Source organism: Ornithorhynchus anatinus, chromosome 4 (genome assembly GCF_004115215.2).
Source record: "Ornithorhynchus anatinus isolate Pmale09 chromosome 4, mOrnAna1.pri.v4, whole genome shotgun sequence".
Classification (NCBI taxonomy): domain Eukaryota; kingdom Metazoa; phylum Chordata; class Mammalia; order Monotremata; family Ornithorhynchidae; genus Ornithorhynchus; species Ornithorhynchus anatinus.
The window spans coordinates 62,440,699-62,456,409 of record NC_041731.1 but is presented as its reverse complement, the minus strand read 5'-3'; the positions used below and the strand labels follow the sequence as shown (position 1 = coordinate 62,456,409).

At 45.6% G+C, this 15,711-nt stretch overlaps 1 protein-coding gene across 1 annotated transcript in view; it reads right to left on the bottom strand.

Annotated features, from left to right (window-relative positions):
- VPS13B (vacuolar protein sorting 13 homolog B) overlaps positions 1-15,711 on the bottom strand; it is a 932,812-nt gene that overhangs the window by 14,035 nt on the left and 903,066 nt on the right. The window contains 2 exon segments of the mRNA XM_029063425.2: positions 8,211-8,381; positions 10,392-10,568. Coding sequence (XP_028919258.1) covers positions 8,211-8,381; positions 10,392-10,568 — 348 coding nt within the window.

Genomic DNA, 15,711 nt, shown 5'->3' with positions numbered 1-15,711 from the left:
GAGGGCCTAGTCAGAGAAGGGTTCTTGGAGGAAGTGTGACCTTCGTAGGGCCTGGAGGGTGGGGAGAAAAGTGGTCTGTTGGTTATGAGGGGGTGTGAGTTCCAGGCTAGAGGGAAGACGTGGACAAGAGGTCAGCAGCGAGAAAGGCAGGATTGTGGTACAGTGAGTAGGCTGGCATTAGAAGAGTGAGGTGGTTGGGTTGTGGTAAATCAGGAAGGTAAGATAAGAGGGGCTGAGTTGATGGAGTGCCTTAAAGTTGACGGTATGGAGATCCTTTTAGATGTGGTGGTGAATGGGCAGCCACTGGGGATGCCTCGGGTCGGGGGAGGAGGGGAGGGAAGACATGGACCGAAAGGTTTTCCTGAAAAACAATCTGGGCAGCAAAGTGAAATATGGACTGGAGGGGAAAGGGACAGGAAGAAGTTGATGCAGTAGTCAAGGCAGGGTAAGAGAAGAGCCGGGGTTAGCATGGGGCATATTCTAGAGATGTCGTGAGGATAGAACTGACAGGATTTGGGGACAGACTGAATATGTGGGCTGAATGAGAGAGACGACTCAAAGATAATGCCAAGATTGGGGGGCACGAGAGATAGGGAGTAATGGAAAAGCTGGGGGGAGGACAAGGTTTGGGTGGGAGATGAGGAGTTTGCTTTCGGACATGTTAAATCCGAGGTCTCAGTGAGATCCAAGCAGAGCTGCCCTGAAGGCAGGAGAAATGCGGGACTGCAGAGGAGAGAGGGGTCAGGGCTGGAGAGGTAGATTTCCTTCCTACTTAATCCCACTGATCTATCATCACCCAACCTGAACACTCTGCTCCTGTAACACCAACCTACTTTCTGTACCTCAGTCTTGCCTTCCCATCACTGAGGGATCTGGAACTTCCTCCCGCTTTCTATCCAACAGTCCACCACTCTTCCCACCTTCAAAACCCTCCTAAAATCACATCTCCTCCAAGAGGCCTTCTCTAATAAGCCCTTTATTTCCCTTAGCCACCCTCCCCTCTGCGTTGATTAAGCATCTGGCTGTGTGCCTCTGAAGCACTTTGTTACTCACTCCAGCCCTGCAATAGTTATGTCACTATTCTTATATAGTTTATTTCCCTATCCATAACCTATTTTAATGTCTGTTTCCTCTGTAGACTTTAGGATCTTGTGTGCGGGGATCTTGTCTGTTGCATTGTACTTTCCCAAGTGCTTAGTGCAGTGTTCTGCACATAATAAGCACTTAATAAATATCATTGATTGATTGATGTTTGGGAATCTGGAGGGCTGAGCATGGGAGTTTCCTGCAGGCAAAAGGCTTTTAGTTGGGATGCAGAGCCCGCTCGGGACATGTGTAGTCCGGGGAACCAGAGACATTATTCCCTTGCTCTTAATTGTCCCACTGTTGTGACACCACCTTGAAAAGGACTATAGGTAGTCGACTGACAGGTCTACAAGGGGAGGACAACAGTTTCCTTGTGTTCAGGACATCTTTTCCTAGCCACTCAAAATCAGAGAGTCAAGAGTTTAGTTTACACGCCAATTTCTACAGTGTTGGCAGAGCCCATCTATTGTGGAATTGTTCAGCTCCCTGATAGAGCCAGACCCGAAAGAGTCATAGGAAGGCAGTTTAGGCAGTTGACTGGGAACTAAGAATTCCCGGGATTCTAAGGACTCCATCTTCCAGAAACTTCCAGGAGGAAAATAAGACTAACCAACCAGGCAACCCTGGAGAACACTTAAATTTAGAAGCTTCAGATCCTTTTTTTTTAAAAAAAAGATATTTGTTAAGTGCTTACTATGTATCAGGCACTGTACTAAGTGCTGGGGTTAGATATAAGATAATCAGGTTGGATGCAGTCACTATCCCCATTTTCCAGATGAGGTGACAGAGACACAGAGAAAATAAGTGACTTGCCCAAGGTCACACAGCAGACAAATGACAGAGCAGGGATTAGAACCCAGGTCCTTCTGCCTCCCCGGCCCCTGCTCTATCCACTAAGCCACCCTGCTTCTCTTCCTGGCTGTGGTTAACTCGGCTGTTCTGAGGGGGACCTGCTCTGATGTGCAGTTTCCTCTGACCACCTGGTGAGTCGTGAGTAATTTGCTTAGGCCCAAGAAAGCTTGTGTGTTTACAAAACGTTGCTGTGTATTTATGGACGTTTGTGTATTTACTGAAGCCTGTATAATTAGTGAATTGTAAGCAACAGAATCTACTCTTCCTGGCCCCCCACCTTCATCTTTTCCCTCCTTGTGGTCTGAGAATTAAACTGTAGGATGAAGATTGCTCAGGAACCCTCAGAGAAGCAGCGTGGCCTAGTGGATAGAGCATGGACCTGGGAGTCACAAGGACCTGGGTTCTAATCCCGACTCCGCCACTTGTCTGCTGTGTGACCTTGGGGAAGTCACCTCTCTGTGCCTCAGTTACATCATCTGAAAAATGGGGATTAAGACTGTGAACCCTATGTGGCACAGGGTCTGTGTCCAACCCGACTGGCTTGTACCTACCCCAGCACTGAGCATAGTAATTGCAAGACAAATATCATAAAAACAAGTAACCAACCTGGGTCCTCTACCATTAGCCTTATATAACCAGTTTTCACAATCATATTTATTGAGCGCTTAGCTTGCACAGAACACTGTACTAAGCACTTTACAGATGGTACATAGGGTGTAACTGCAATACTGTGATATGGACTGGATCAATCAATTGTATTTGAGTGCTTACTATGTGCAGGGCACTCAACTAAGCGCTTGGGAGAGTACAATACGGCAGAATTTGCAGACTTGTCCCCTGCCCGTAACGAGCTCACAGTCCAGAGGGATCTGACACACTTTATTCAGAGAAGCAGCGTGGCTCAGTGGAAAGAGCCCGGGCTTGGGAGTCAGAGGTCATGAGTTCGAATCCCAGCTCTGCCACTTGTCAGCTGTGTGACTGTGGGCAAGTCACTTAACTTCTCTTTGCCTCAGTTACCTCATCTGTAAAATGGGGATTAACTGTGAGCCTCACGTGGGACAACCTGATTACCCCCTGAATCTACCCCAGCGCTTAGAACAGTGCTCGGCACATAGTAAGCACTTAACAAATACCAACATTATTATTATTCGATTCAGAGTCTTACCAATTCATTCATTCCTGTTAATATTATCCTTTCTACCTAAAGGTAGCCTTATTCACTGGGACAACAGCAGCTTGATCTCTATAACTCCAGAGCTCTAAAGCTAGCACTAAAGAGCGCTAAGTAAGCTTTATCAGCTTATCTAATAGACATTTTACGCTCCCCAAACTGCATTCCCGAGCATAACCATGAAAAGAAGCACAGATCCAGGGTGGACCATGGCGAAAGGGAGCAGTAGATCTCAAAGAAATTAGATTTATTTTAAATATATGGGAGAGTTGGGAAGCAGCATGGCCTAGTGGACGCGGGTTCTAATCCAAGCTCTGCCACGTACATCTGCTGTGTGACCTTGGGGAAGCCACTTAACTTCACTGTGCCTCGGTTACCTCATCTGTAAAATGGGGATTAAGACTGTGAGCCCCATTTGGGACAGGAACTGTGTCCAACTTGATTACCTTTATCTACCCCAGAGCTTATAACAGTGCTTGGCACATAGGGTTAACAAATACCATAATTATATGCTAACATATTCCTTCTCTAGTTCACCTCTAGGAATAGGTGAAGGTAGAACAAAGGAAGATGAGATGGGATTAGTAACTGAGGAGGATAGGGGCAGAAGGGGGACAGGAAAAGAGCACATTTTCCCAAGCCAAACTCATTACAATTTTTCAAAAACGATGCTAGGATTAACAGCAGAAGGCACACACTGCTAAGTGTCATAAATTGTTGTGTCCTCCAGGACTCAAAATCAGTCTAGCTGAAGGATGGGGTGAAATATCATATTGCTTCTAACCAGAGAGTAAAGCTCATTTTCAAAGCTGACAGAAAAATGCTTTTTCCTGTCTAAGCAGCGTGGCTCAGTGGAAAGAGCCCGGGCTTGAGAGTCAGAGGTCGTGAGTTCTAATCCCGCCTCGGCCGCTTGCCAGCTGTGTGACTTCGGGCAAGTCACTTAACTTCTCTGTGCCTCAGTTACTTCATCTGGAAAATGGGGATTAAAACTGTGAGCCCCACGTGGGACAACCCGATCACCTTGTATCCCCCAGCGCTTAGAAAGTGCTTTGCACCATTTAGAGAAGCAGCATGGCTAGAGAAGCAGCATGGCTCAGTGGAAAAAGCACGGGCTTGGCAGTCAGAGGTCATGGGTTCGAATCCTGGTTCTACCACTTGTCAGCTGTGTGATGGTGGGCAAGTCACTTAACTTCTCTGTGCCTCAGTTACCTCATCTGTAAAATGGGGATTAAGATTGTGAGCCTCACGTGGGGCAACCTGATTACCCTGTATCTACCCCAGCACTTAGAACAGTGCTCGGCACATAGTAAGCGCTTAACAAATACCAACATTAATTTTCTACCTTCAGAGTTCATTGTAACTCCTCCTGACCCCCCCATCCCAGGCAGATATTGACCCTTGTCTTTATTCTTTCCAATCTCCAGTACTGCCCTTATTCAGTGGGACAAATCTCTGTCTGCTGCTTTGACAAAACCCCTCCCAGCTGGCATAGTCCAATCCAGTTTGATCTTTCCTCTGGCTTCTCGTGAACAGAAGCACAAAACTGGTGCCGCTGTCAGAACCACCAGGTGGCTAAGCTTTGGCAGTTGTTGGTCAATCAATCAATGGTATTTGCTGAGCACTTACTGTACTCATCTGTATGGGTGCAGAACACTGTACTAAGTGCTTGGGGGAGTACAATAAAGCAGAGTTGGTGACATGAACCCTGCCCACAAGGAGAAAGCTAAACAACGTGGAGCAGGAGGGTGACTGAAGGGCGAGGGAGAGTGAAGCCTGTCCCTTCCTCTTCAGAGCTCTCTGCTCATTGTGGAAAGGGACTATGTCTGTTTATTGTTGCATTGTACTCTCCCAAGCACAATTAAATGAATAAAATAGAGTCACATTTGTTTCCCAAAGAGATGCATCAACTCTACACTACTCCTTCTTTGTCCCTTGCCGCCCTCCCCAAATCACTCATCGTTTAAATATTTCCTCACAGCCAGGGGAATGACTGTCTCACCTGTAGAACTAGCCTATTTGTGAATTATCATGGTGCAAGGAGACTCGAAAAGCCCACTTTTAATTTAATTCCTGTAACCCACATCAGCCACCACCATACAGACCTGCCGAAGTTACGCAGGGAACGTGATAATGCGAAACCCAGTGAGGGAAGCTCAGGAAACTAAAATGTTGTCTGGGCTGGGTAGGAGAAGCAGCATCGTGTAGTGGATAGAACACTGGCCTGGGAGGCAGAAGGTCATGGGTTTTAATCACAGCCACGCCACTTGTCAGCTGTGTGAACTTGGAGAAGTCACTTCACTTTTCTGGGCCTCAGTTCCCTCATCTGTAAAACGGGGATTGAGACTGTGAGTCTCACATGGGACAGGGACTGTGTCCAACCAAATTTGCTAGTATCCACCCCAGAGCCTGGCACAGGGTAGGTGCTTAACAAATACTACAATAATAATTATTATTATTGTTACCCCAGAGACCTGAATTTGGCTTTTTATTAAATAATACAATAAACAATGTATTCACCTCACCTGACCTCAAGATGCAGCTAAAAGGCTGGGCAGTAGACTGTAAGATCATTGAGGGCAGGGAATTTGTTTATTGTTGTAATGTACTCTTCCAAGTGCTCAGTAAAGTGCTTTGCACACAGTAAGTGTTCAATAAATGCAACTGAATGAATGAATGAGGAGGGCAGGGGCAGACATGCCCTAGGTTTTGCTGTGGACTGAGTCTGGATCTTGGTAGTTGCATCTTGGATTCACCCGTTGTTGTTTTTTTTAGCCCTTGGTCAGCTTGGGTGTCAGTTTACTAGCTCAGCACCTTCCCATAACCTTAATAAGGGTGTTGGGTGGAGCATTTGGGTTCAATGCCAAGGAGCCACCACTTAATAAATACTCCTTGTTCCGGCAGATAAAAGTACTATCAGACACACAAAGCACTCCAGAGATGCTGAATCTTAATCCCCCAAGACTTTCTCCACACCTATCTTTGCAAACAATAGCATCATGATTCATTCCATTGCTCAGCTTCTCCCTTCCCCTTGTCTATAGGTTGGGCCCTTTATAAGGTTCTTCTTCCTCCTTGTTTATTAATAATAATAATAATAATAACAATAATAATAGTACTTGTTAAGCTCTTACTATGTGCCAAGCACTGTTCTAAGTGCTGAGGTAGATACAGTTAATCAGGTTGGACACAGTCCCTGTCCCACATGGGGCTCGCACTCTCAACCCCCATTTTTTACAGATGAGGTAACTGAGGCACAGAGAAGTGAAGTGACTTGCCCAAGGTCACACAGCAGACATTCGAATTCATGAATTCAGAATTCGAACCCATGACTTTCTGACTCCCAAGCCTGTGCTCGGTCCACTACACCATGCTGCTTCTCTAATGCTACAAGGCTTAAAACGGGCCATTTTATGTGGCAGATTATCTCACCATTCTGAGGCACCATTTCTAACTAATTAGTGACTGCTAATCACTAGGCAGAAACTGTTCCCTCCGTCTGGCATTTTCATCCCAGGTCACTGGTCTCCCAGTTTTCAGGCGTTATCAAATGACAGTGCCCCACATCATCAAATGTTCTTGCTTAAATGATTTCCAGTAACTTGACCTGGCCTTGTAACATTTTTACCACTTCCTCTTGGGGCCTTTTCTGAGCTGTGGTTGCAAATTGAGGAGTTGTGTATAGTGCGGAAGATTAGAAAGGGGACAAATCCTTTCATGCTCATCTTTTGTAACCTTTTGCTCTGGGCTGCTTTTGGCCACTTTGATCTCCAAGGGATGCATACTCCTTCAGATGCATCCAGGCAGCTGGCCAAGCAATACAGTTTCAAATTCCTTCACTAGTGTGACAAACAGAACTACCCTTGAAAACCCTGTGCTGCACTGGTTTGGCTAGAAAGCTCCCCTTCACGGAGTTTTCAAACTTTTACAATACTGTGAAATATCCGGCAATCTCCACCTCTCAGCGATCCCTCTGGCCACTATTTATCGTTATACTGTAGTCTCCCGATGCTTAGTACCACGTTCTGCACACGGTAGGTGCTCAATAAATACGACTGACTGACTGACAATTATGCTCTGAGCCAGGCTGATCTGGCTCCCTTGAAAAAAAAAAAGTAGGCTCCTCATTTAAGTTTACATGACATTTGCACTTTGTTCAAGTGCTTTTCAAACAAAAACAAGCATCTACGATATCTAGGAGGCAGAAGCAGCCATCAGTTTAGGAGGTTTCCTAAAACTCACTCTAAAATAAACACATAAAAGCTCTTGTCCTTAGGTTGACTCTGGTCCACTCAGGGTGCTCACAACCAAACGAGCCTTTACTTTGGAGCAGCACGCCTGAGCCAACGAAATGTTTTATACTACAAAAAAGAGAATACAGGCTGATACATTTTTGCAAGTAAATCCTCTAGAAAAAAAAATACACTTCCACCTTAGCACACGTTGATCCCTGGATATCACAGTCTTAACAATTACAAAAGGGCACAGAAAGTGGGACTCCTGGGTCCTCTCTTTGATGTTCTCTAGCCGACTCGCTATTATCCTTGGGCCAGATCCCTGAGCAGTTTGTGCCTTAGTTTCAGCTGTGAAACCAAGTCTAACAACAATCAGAGGTATTTTTTGAGCGCTTACTGTGTGGATAGCACCTTCCTAAGCGCTCGGGCGGGCACAATATAACAATATAACAGAGTTGTTAGGCACATTCCCTGCTCACAATGAGCTTACAGTCTAGCTGGTGAAACAGACAATAGAAATAAATACCTTACAGATATATGAGTACTGTGGGGCTGAGGGAGGATGAATACAGGGAGCAAATCAGGAAGATGCAGAAGAGAGTGGGAGAAGAAGAAATGAGGGCGTAGGGAAGGCCTCTTGGAGGAGATGTGCCTTCAATTAGTACAGTGCTTTGTACACAGTAAGGGCTCAATAAATACGATCGAATGAACAAATTCGGCTTCGAAGGTGGGGAGGGTAATTAAGCACAAACATCAGGAGAAGATGTTGGAAGAATGACATAGTTGCGAAGAAACTGGAAATGGATATTTTTAGCATTAATCTAATGTCAGCCCGGGCATTAACGCCATCGCCTTAACCAGCGCCTTACCTAGGAGGCTGATGCCAAGCCTGGAGAGTCCCTGCCGCAGCCCTTCCCCCAGGTTCTCCGGGAGCTGTCTCCGCCATTCTTCTTGCCGGTTGTAGTGCTCCTCGTCAAGAGAGAGCCTGTCCATGTTGCGGGCCAGGCTTGTGGCCAGGTTGGTGATAGACGTCAGGGTACCTGAGGGCAGGGAGTTACAGCGGTCAACGTCTGACAGGGGGTTGCGGGGGCGCCTCACTGCTTTTGTGGCCAAAACCAAAGAGAGAGTTCCCCAAACGAGCTGGCGACAGGCAGGATGCTGGCCCAGGGTGGGGTGTGGGGAGAGGAGAGGAAAAGGATGGTATGGGGTGGCCGTTGAAAAAAGCAGACAAGCCAATAATGATAAAATGGTGAACACAGAGTCCTAAGGGCCTTGTGATTGTTCTAGACAGGCAGCTCGAGAGAAACTTCTAGACAGGCTGGTGATTTTTAGAGCCCCTAGTATCCCCTAGACAGGCCGCTCCAGAGAAACTTTTCCAGAGGCAGCTCGAGGGAAATTTTAATAGAAAAGAAAGCCCCCCCAGAGAGGGGTTAGGAAAAAAGGGTGGAATTATTTCAGGTGGCAGTTTGGTTAACATTTATGGGCTTTGAAACCTTCCCTTAGTCTAATACCAGGCAGACCAACCTGTCTGCTTTGATCCGTAAGAAGCTCTAGGGCTGAATTTGGGGACTGAAGTTAAAGAGATGCTTAATTGTAATCATTGGAGACACTCAACAATATAGCTTGACTTGGTAAGGAAATGCTTATGGTGTTGCTAAGAGTGCAAACCCCGGGGTGTGGGAATGAAACAGTACGATCATTTTGTTCTCCAGAAAGGCAATGCCCACATCTTGCTGGAAAATATCTGAATCCCCTTGAGCGAGCAATTCAATGAGAAAAGTTTAAATGCTACAGTTAACTGCTTCAATAAAATACGATCCTATCTATATATCTCTTATTATTAACTGCTCGCCGACGGAGGATAGTTTTCAACTTATTATGCAGCTGCAATTTAGCTAGAATTCAGGAAAGTAAGGCAGATCTGTCTAGAAAAACGAGAGGAAGTTGGGAAAATGCTTGTAAAAATGACTGAACTGCCCTGCTCCGGGGCTTACGGCTACAATTGCGGATGGTACCAACTCTAGGAGTTGGGTGGGAATTTTTTATATTAAAAACAAAACAAAAACCAAAACACTCCTAGGATACTAGGGGCTCTAAAAATCACCAGCGATACATTTGTTTGTTCTTTTCACTGTAATGAAGCTTACCATCCTTCTGGAGACAACTGGTAACGGCTTCTTCCTAGGCTTGATTCTGACTCTCAGCCCCTCCGTTCTGACTCTTTGTCTTCACTCTCTTACCCGCACCTATTTGCCTCTGAGACCCTCTGCAACCTTTCTCCCAGTCATAATGGAGGTTCACCAACAAAACTACTTTTAGACGGTGAAGGAAAAAACCCAAATCTCTCGGGGTTGAATAAAGGCTTTCTTCCTGCTAGAACACGAGAGACAGGTAGTAGCCTGAAATATCCTCTGTTGGCTCTTAAGCATCAAAGGCCAGTTAGAAGGGGGTAAATCCAGATGATCAAAAGCACCCAAAACTGTTTTGGGAGGAATCAGTTTCCCTGTCAAGCTGCTGCAGGGACTCTGAGAAGCGCCGGTCATTGTTTTTCTGAAGTCTCGATGCCACAAGATGGCACTCTTCACGTATCTTGTTGGGAAAAAGCTGGCTGAGCTTTCTATCCAAATCTGCTCTCACGTCAAAACGCATCCACCTACTTACAAAAGTTATGACAACTGTATCTACATTTAAAAAAAAAATAAATATGATGAGGCAACAGAGTGTAGAATTTCTGATGTTTAGCAGAAGTCTTGAACACCTTTAATATTTCTGTATTTATCACACGGAATAGCAGCTGAGCCAATCTTCGTTTTCCCAGAGGGAGGTTTAAGATTCTGAAGTTTCTGAAACGTTTTAGCGCGCTCTGAGCAAGAAGTGATCTGTTTAATACATAAGTCATTATATATGAGCTTGGTTACAAATCCACCAAACAAAGCTGGAGGCAATTGGAGTGCGTTTTCAAACTTTCACACATTCCTTCAAGTACCAGAGGAAGGAGAAAAAGAATGGAAAGGAGGCAGCAAGGATAACCGAGAAACCAAAATAGCTACCTTTGGAAATGTGCTTTACGAACGAAGTGGTGCCTCTGGAAACTCCGCTGACAAAGGCCCCCGGGCCTCGGGTCAGCCCTTCGTAGGGGAGGCGAAAGAAGTCGGCGACGCCGTTTCCTATGCTGCGCACCAGGCTGGCCGGGCTGCCCAGGATCTCCAGAGACCCCACCACCCAACCTGTATGGATCCAAAGGGCAAAGGTCACCAACACGGCCCACACAGCGGGGTGACGTGAAGAAAAGCGGGTCCCATGCCCACCCTCCATTCCTTCTCATTCAATCATATTTCATTCAATCCTATTTACTGAGCGCTTACTTGGTGCAGAGCACTCTCACCCCAGGATTCCTAATAGGATGAGCTCTCCTGGAATACAACGGGGGAAATCATTCCCTATGGATTCATAACGTCCCATCTTTCCCGACTTTATAAATCAGCACGACCCTTTCTGGCAGCCTCTCGGGCAGCTTGAGTATGAGTTCCTCAGTTGAACCTCCCGTATTTCTGCTGAGTCTAGTGCGTATTAAGTGCGGAAGGCGGCGTTAGGCTCAGGCGGTTCAAGAGTAATGTTCCTTGAAGATTTGCTTGTTTAGGAGGTTTGTGTGTGTTGTAAAAAGTCCGCCCTGAAATGTTAATATTAGGACAGTCGATGCCCGGGGATGCAGAGGCCGGGAGTGGGGAGATTGATGGGGTGCTATCAAAGAGATGCACATTTCTGACAAGTGCGCAAGAGTTATTTTTATTCTTCCCCAATCCCACCACGCCGCTCTCCCTTGGCGCTGAGCTACAGCCAGACAACTGTCTCGCCCTCCTCCCTACCCGGCAAGCTTTGGTTGTGTAAACAACAGTGACATCTACATACTGATTAGGTTAGTCAGAAGGGAGTACTCCCCGTGAAATTCCCAAGGGGGATCCTTGGATCAGGGTTTCCTCTGTAAATGTGAACCGGCCTGACGCCTGATCAGATGGAGAGACGGGGCTGCCTCGCCTTAGTGGACGCCAGTTCCGAAAAGCAGCAGGGGATTTTCTCCCTCAAGCTGGAAATCTAGAAGACTGGAAGGAGTAAACCGGGGGAGGCAGTTCTTGCAGCTCCTCGGCTGGAGGTTTAGAAACGGCGCTGCCCAATGCACTTCCCTGTGCATTGGCTTCTGGGATGGCCACGGGGATGGTGCCACAGGGATGGCCGAAGCCGGCCTTGCTTACTCACGGAAGTCAAAGCTGGCCTGCTTGTTCGTGGGATGGCCGAAATAATAATTGTGATATTTGTTAAGTGCTTACTATGTGCCAGGCACTGTACTATGCTCCGGGGTGGATTCAAGCAAATCGGGTTGAACACAGTCCCTGTCCCACGTGGGGCTCACCGTCTCAATACCCATTTTACAGATGAGGGAACTGAGGCAGAGAGAAGTGAAGTGACTTGCCCAAGGTCACAAAACAGACAGAAATGGTGAAGCTGGGATTAGAACCAATGACCTTCTGACTCCCAGGCCCACGCTCTATCCACTATGCCATGCTGCTTCTCCAAGCCGTCCCACTAGCTCGTGGGATGGCTGAAGTCAACCTGCTTGCTCGTTTCTCCTTCCTAGGAGCAGCCCACCCCCAAGCAGCACACCTCACCGCCCACTGCTACAAATACCTGCCCCATGCTGCCTTGTGGATGCCTGGAGGAAACTTGGGCCTCATGAAATCAACCTGAGCGGATGGTCGCACACGTAAAAAAAACGAAAGACCTCTGCTTCGCTACGGCTCTTTGCCTTGGTGACTGATTTTGGGCTTTGGCTCGGTGTTTCAGCTTTGGCAGTGATTTAGAAGTTCAGGCTAATGGGCTGCCCCACCTTCCCCCAACCCTCCCGATGGTGACAGTGGAAGGAGCCAAAGGAAAATCTCCAACCAAAACCAGGCAACTCCCAGATCCATGCAGTGAGAGAGGGTGAGGGATGCGGGAGGGTCTGGCCAAAGGCAGAAAACTCCTAGTACAGTGCTTGGCACACCTTAAGCACTCAATAAATACCACTGATTGATTGAATGACTGGAGTTAAATGCCAACACTGGAACACATGTAGTCCCTGGTGTCACAAACACAGTGAGGGCCTTAGGTTCGGATAAGGTCTGATGACAGTTGTTGAGCCTGTGGCCTAGGAGGTTGGAGGATGATTGAGAATTTCCTTTTCTTAATCTTAGAGGCTCCAACAGTGAGGTGGCAGACCCAAGAGGTCACTTTAGGTAGATAACCCTACAGAACCTTTGGCGTCAGGCCGGGAGCTCTGACTTCCCTGTCCCCGAGATACCTGTCTCCAATACACTCGGCATTCCGGGCGCTGCACAGCAGTGAGGTGATTTTTTTTTTTAAATAAATATTATTCCGTGAACACCCTGAAACTCGGGTCTCTAAACTCTTTCTGAAAAAGTCTGGAGAAGATCATCTCACAACTTCTTCTGGTAGCAAATTTCAAAGTCTCCATCTTTATAGCCAGGAAGTTCTTAGTCACGTCTTACCTAAATTTGTCCTGCTGCATTTAATCCCGTTTCTTCCTGTTCTGTCCTTGGTGGAGATGGAGGCCAGCTGTTCACCACCACTCAACCAATGCCCCTTTTTTATACTTGAGGAATGTTATTAATTCCCCCTCTTTTAACCCAATTAACCAGAGATGGTCTCTAGCTGTTCTTCCTAGGTGCCATTTCCCACCCCTTTCTTCGTTTCGATTGCTCCCCTCTGGATTTTAGGAACGGCATTTCCAAAACTGCTGTCTGTTTATTGTTATATTATACCCTTCCAAGTGCTTAGTACAGGGCTCTGCACACAGTAAGCGCTCAGTAAAGATGACCGACTGACTGAAAACAGAGCTCTCCATGTTACAGATGGTATTCTCTATTCACGTAGAGGTTGAGATAATAGCTTAGAGAATTTTATGTCAGTTATAGAAAATCCTAACAGAACAAAGTAAGGAGAAATGCAAGAAAAAAAATCACAGGATAAATCCTTAATGTTATATTAATTAATACTGCTTGAAATGTAATTTGGCAAGTCCTCCTGGCCCAACTGGTACTGTTGTCTACAAACTGGACTTGGGCATTATTCAGTAATCTGGAATGAAGGATCTTCTTCGAGGGATTTGGGCCTATACCGGTACTGTTCCTAATGTAAAACTCCAAGCTTATTTAGCATTACATTCCTTTCTCTGTTCTAGAATCAATCGATCGATCGTATTTGTTGAGTGCTTAATAACAATAATAATAATAATTATAATAATGTTGGTATTTGTTAAATGCTTACTATGTGCAGAGCACTGTTCTAAGCGCTGGGGTAGATATAGGGTAATCAGGTTGTCCCACGTGAGGCTCACAGTTAATCCCCATTTTACAGATGAGGTAACTGAGGCACAGAGAAGTTAAGTGACTTGCCCACAGTCACCCAGCTGACAAGTGGCAGAGCCGGGATTCGAACCCATGACCTCTGACTCCCAAGCCTGGGCTCTTTCCACTGAGCCACAATGCTTCTCTAACACCGTTAGCACTCAATAAATACCACTGATTGATTGAATGACTGGAGTTAAATGCCAACACTGCAACATGTGTAATTCCAGGTGTCACAAACACACAGTGAGGGCCTTAGGTTCGGATATGGTACGATGACAGTTGTTGAGCCTGTGGCCTACGAGGTTGGGGGATAATTGAGAATTTCCTTTTCTTAATCTTAGAGGCTCCAACAGGTGAGGTGGCAGACCCAAGAGGTCACCTTAGGTAGATTTGCTTACTGTGTGCAAAGCACTGTACTAAGTGCTTGGGAGAGTACAATATAACAGAATTGGTAAACACATTCCTTGCCCACAATGAGCCACAGCAATCACTGCTCATTTTGATCTAAAGTTTGAATTATTTGTTTCTTGGTGATCCCTCTGTCCTGAATTTAACACTTTATTTACTGCATGTGCAGGCTACACAATCCAAAGATACTGCAATAGAGTTGGAGGGATTCTACCCCAATCTTGTCAATATGAATTTAAAAATTCAAGATCAATTAGCTCTATCAATGAATTTTACATTTTTGTGAGAAAAACTTAGTGATATGGCAAGCAAACCAATCCCTGCTCTCCAAATGTATATTATGTGGGAAAACAACCTTATTATAAAATATGTTATTTTAGAATAATAGATGAAAAGTACTCATTTCCCAATTTATCAAGTCCCTAACCAAAAATAAATAAATATAAATAATGAGAAGTACCATGACCTAGTGGATAAAGTCCAGATGTGAGAGTCAAGAGACCTGAATTCTAATCTCAGCTCTGTCACTTGCTCACTGTGTGAACTTGGACGAGCCATGCTACTTCTCTGTGCCTCAGTCCTTATCTATAAAATGGGGATTTAATACTTGTTCTCCCTTCCTTCAGTTAGGCTGTTAGCCCTTGATGGCCCAGGGACTGTGTCCAATCTGATTATTCTGTTTTCTAGTGTTTAGCACAGTAGATATTACAAAGAACATGCTTAACAAATTCCACAATTGTTACTCATAAGTTCTTTGGAAAAAGTTAAAATGATCCAGATTGGTGTCCACTGCTTGAAATCATGGGAATATGTGGAATAAGATTACTAAACTGAAAAAAGATTTAGGTATGATTTAGGGCCTGGATTTGGATTACCAGGATATATTCTGAGAACACATGGACCCACCCATTAACCAGAATATACAAAATACATGAACAATCTTAAATTTGCCCTTGCTCAGTTCTTTCCTCTTGCTCTTGTATTTACGACCATCTTTCTTTTTTTTAAGATGCTTTCTTGGCTATATTCTACCACACAGGTTCTTGGTCCTTAAGTCTTCGGGATGGGAAACTCCATCTAGTAATAATGATAACAGTAATAATAATAATAATAATTGTGGCATTTGTTAGGTGCTTACTATATGCCAGGCACTCTACTAAGCACTGGGGTAGATAGAAGATAATTGGGTTGGACACAGTCTCTGTCCCACATAGGGCTCACAGTCTTCATTCCCATTTTACAGATGAGGAAATTGAGGCAAAGAGCAGTGAAGTGACTTGCCCAGGGTCACACAACAGACAAGTGGCAGTTGGCATTAGAACCCAGGTCCTTCGGACTCCCAGGCCCGTGCTCTATCCAATAGGTCACACTGCTTCTCTTTGCCACCACATGATACCATCCTCCGTCCAACTCATCCCCTTCAGCTCTAAATGAGGGCACTTCTGAAAATGCCCCATTTGACTAGTAGGATTCTCATAACTCAGGCCAGTAGCTATCGATCGATGTTTGCTCAGGAGGAATGGTAATAGTTACTTGATTTTGGCGAGAGGAAAAGCTG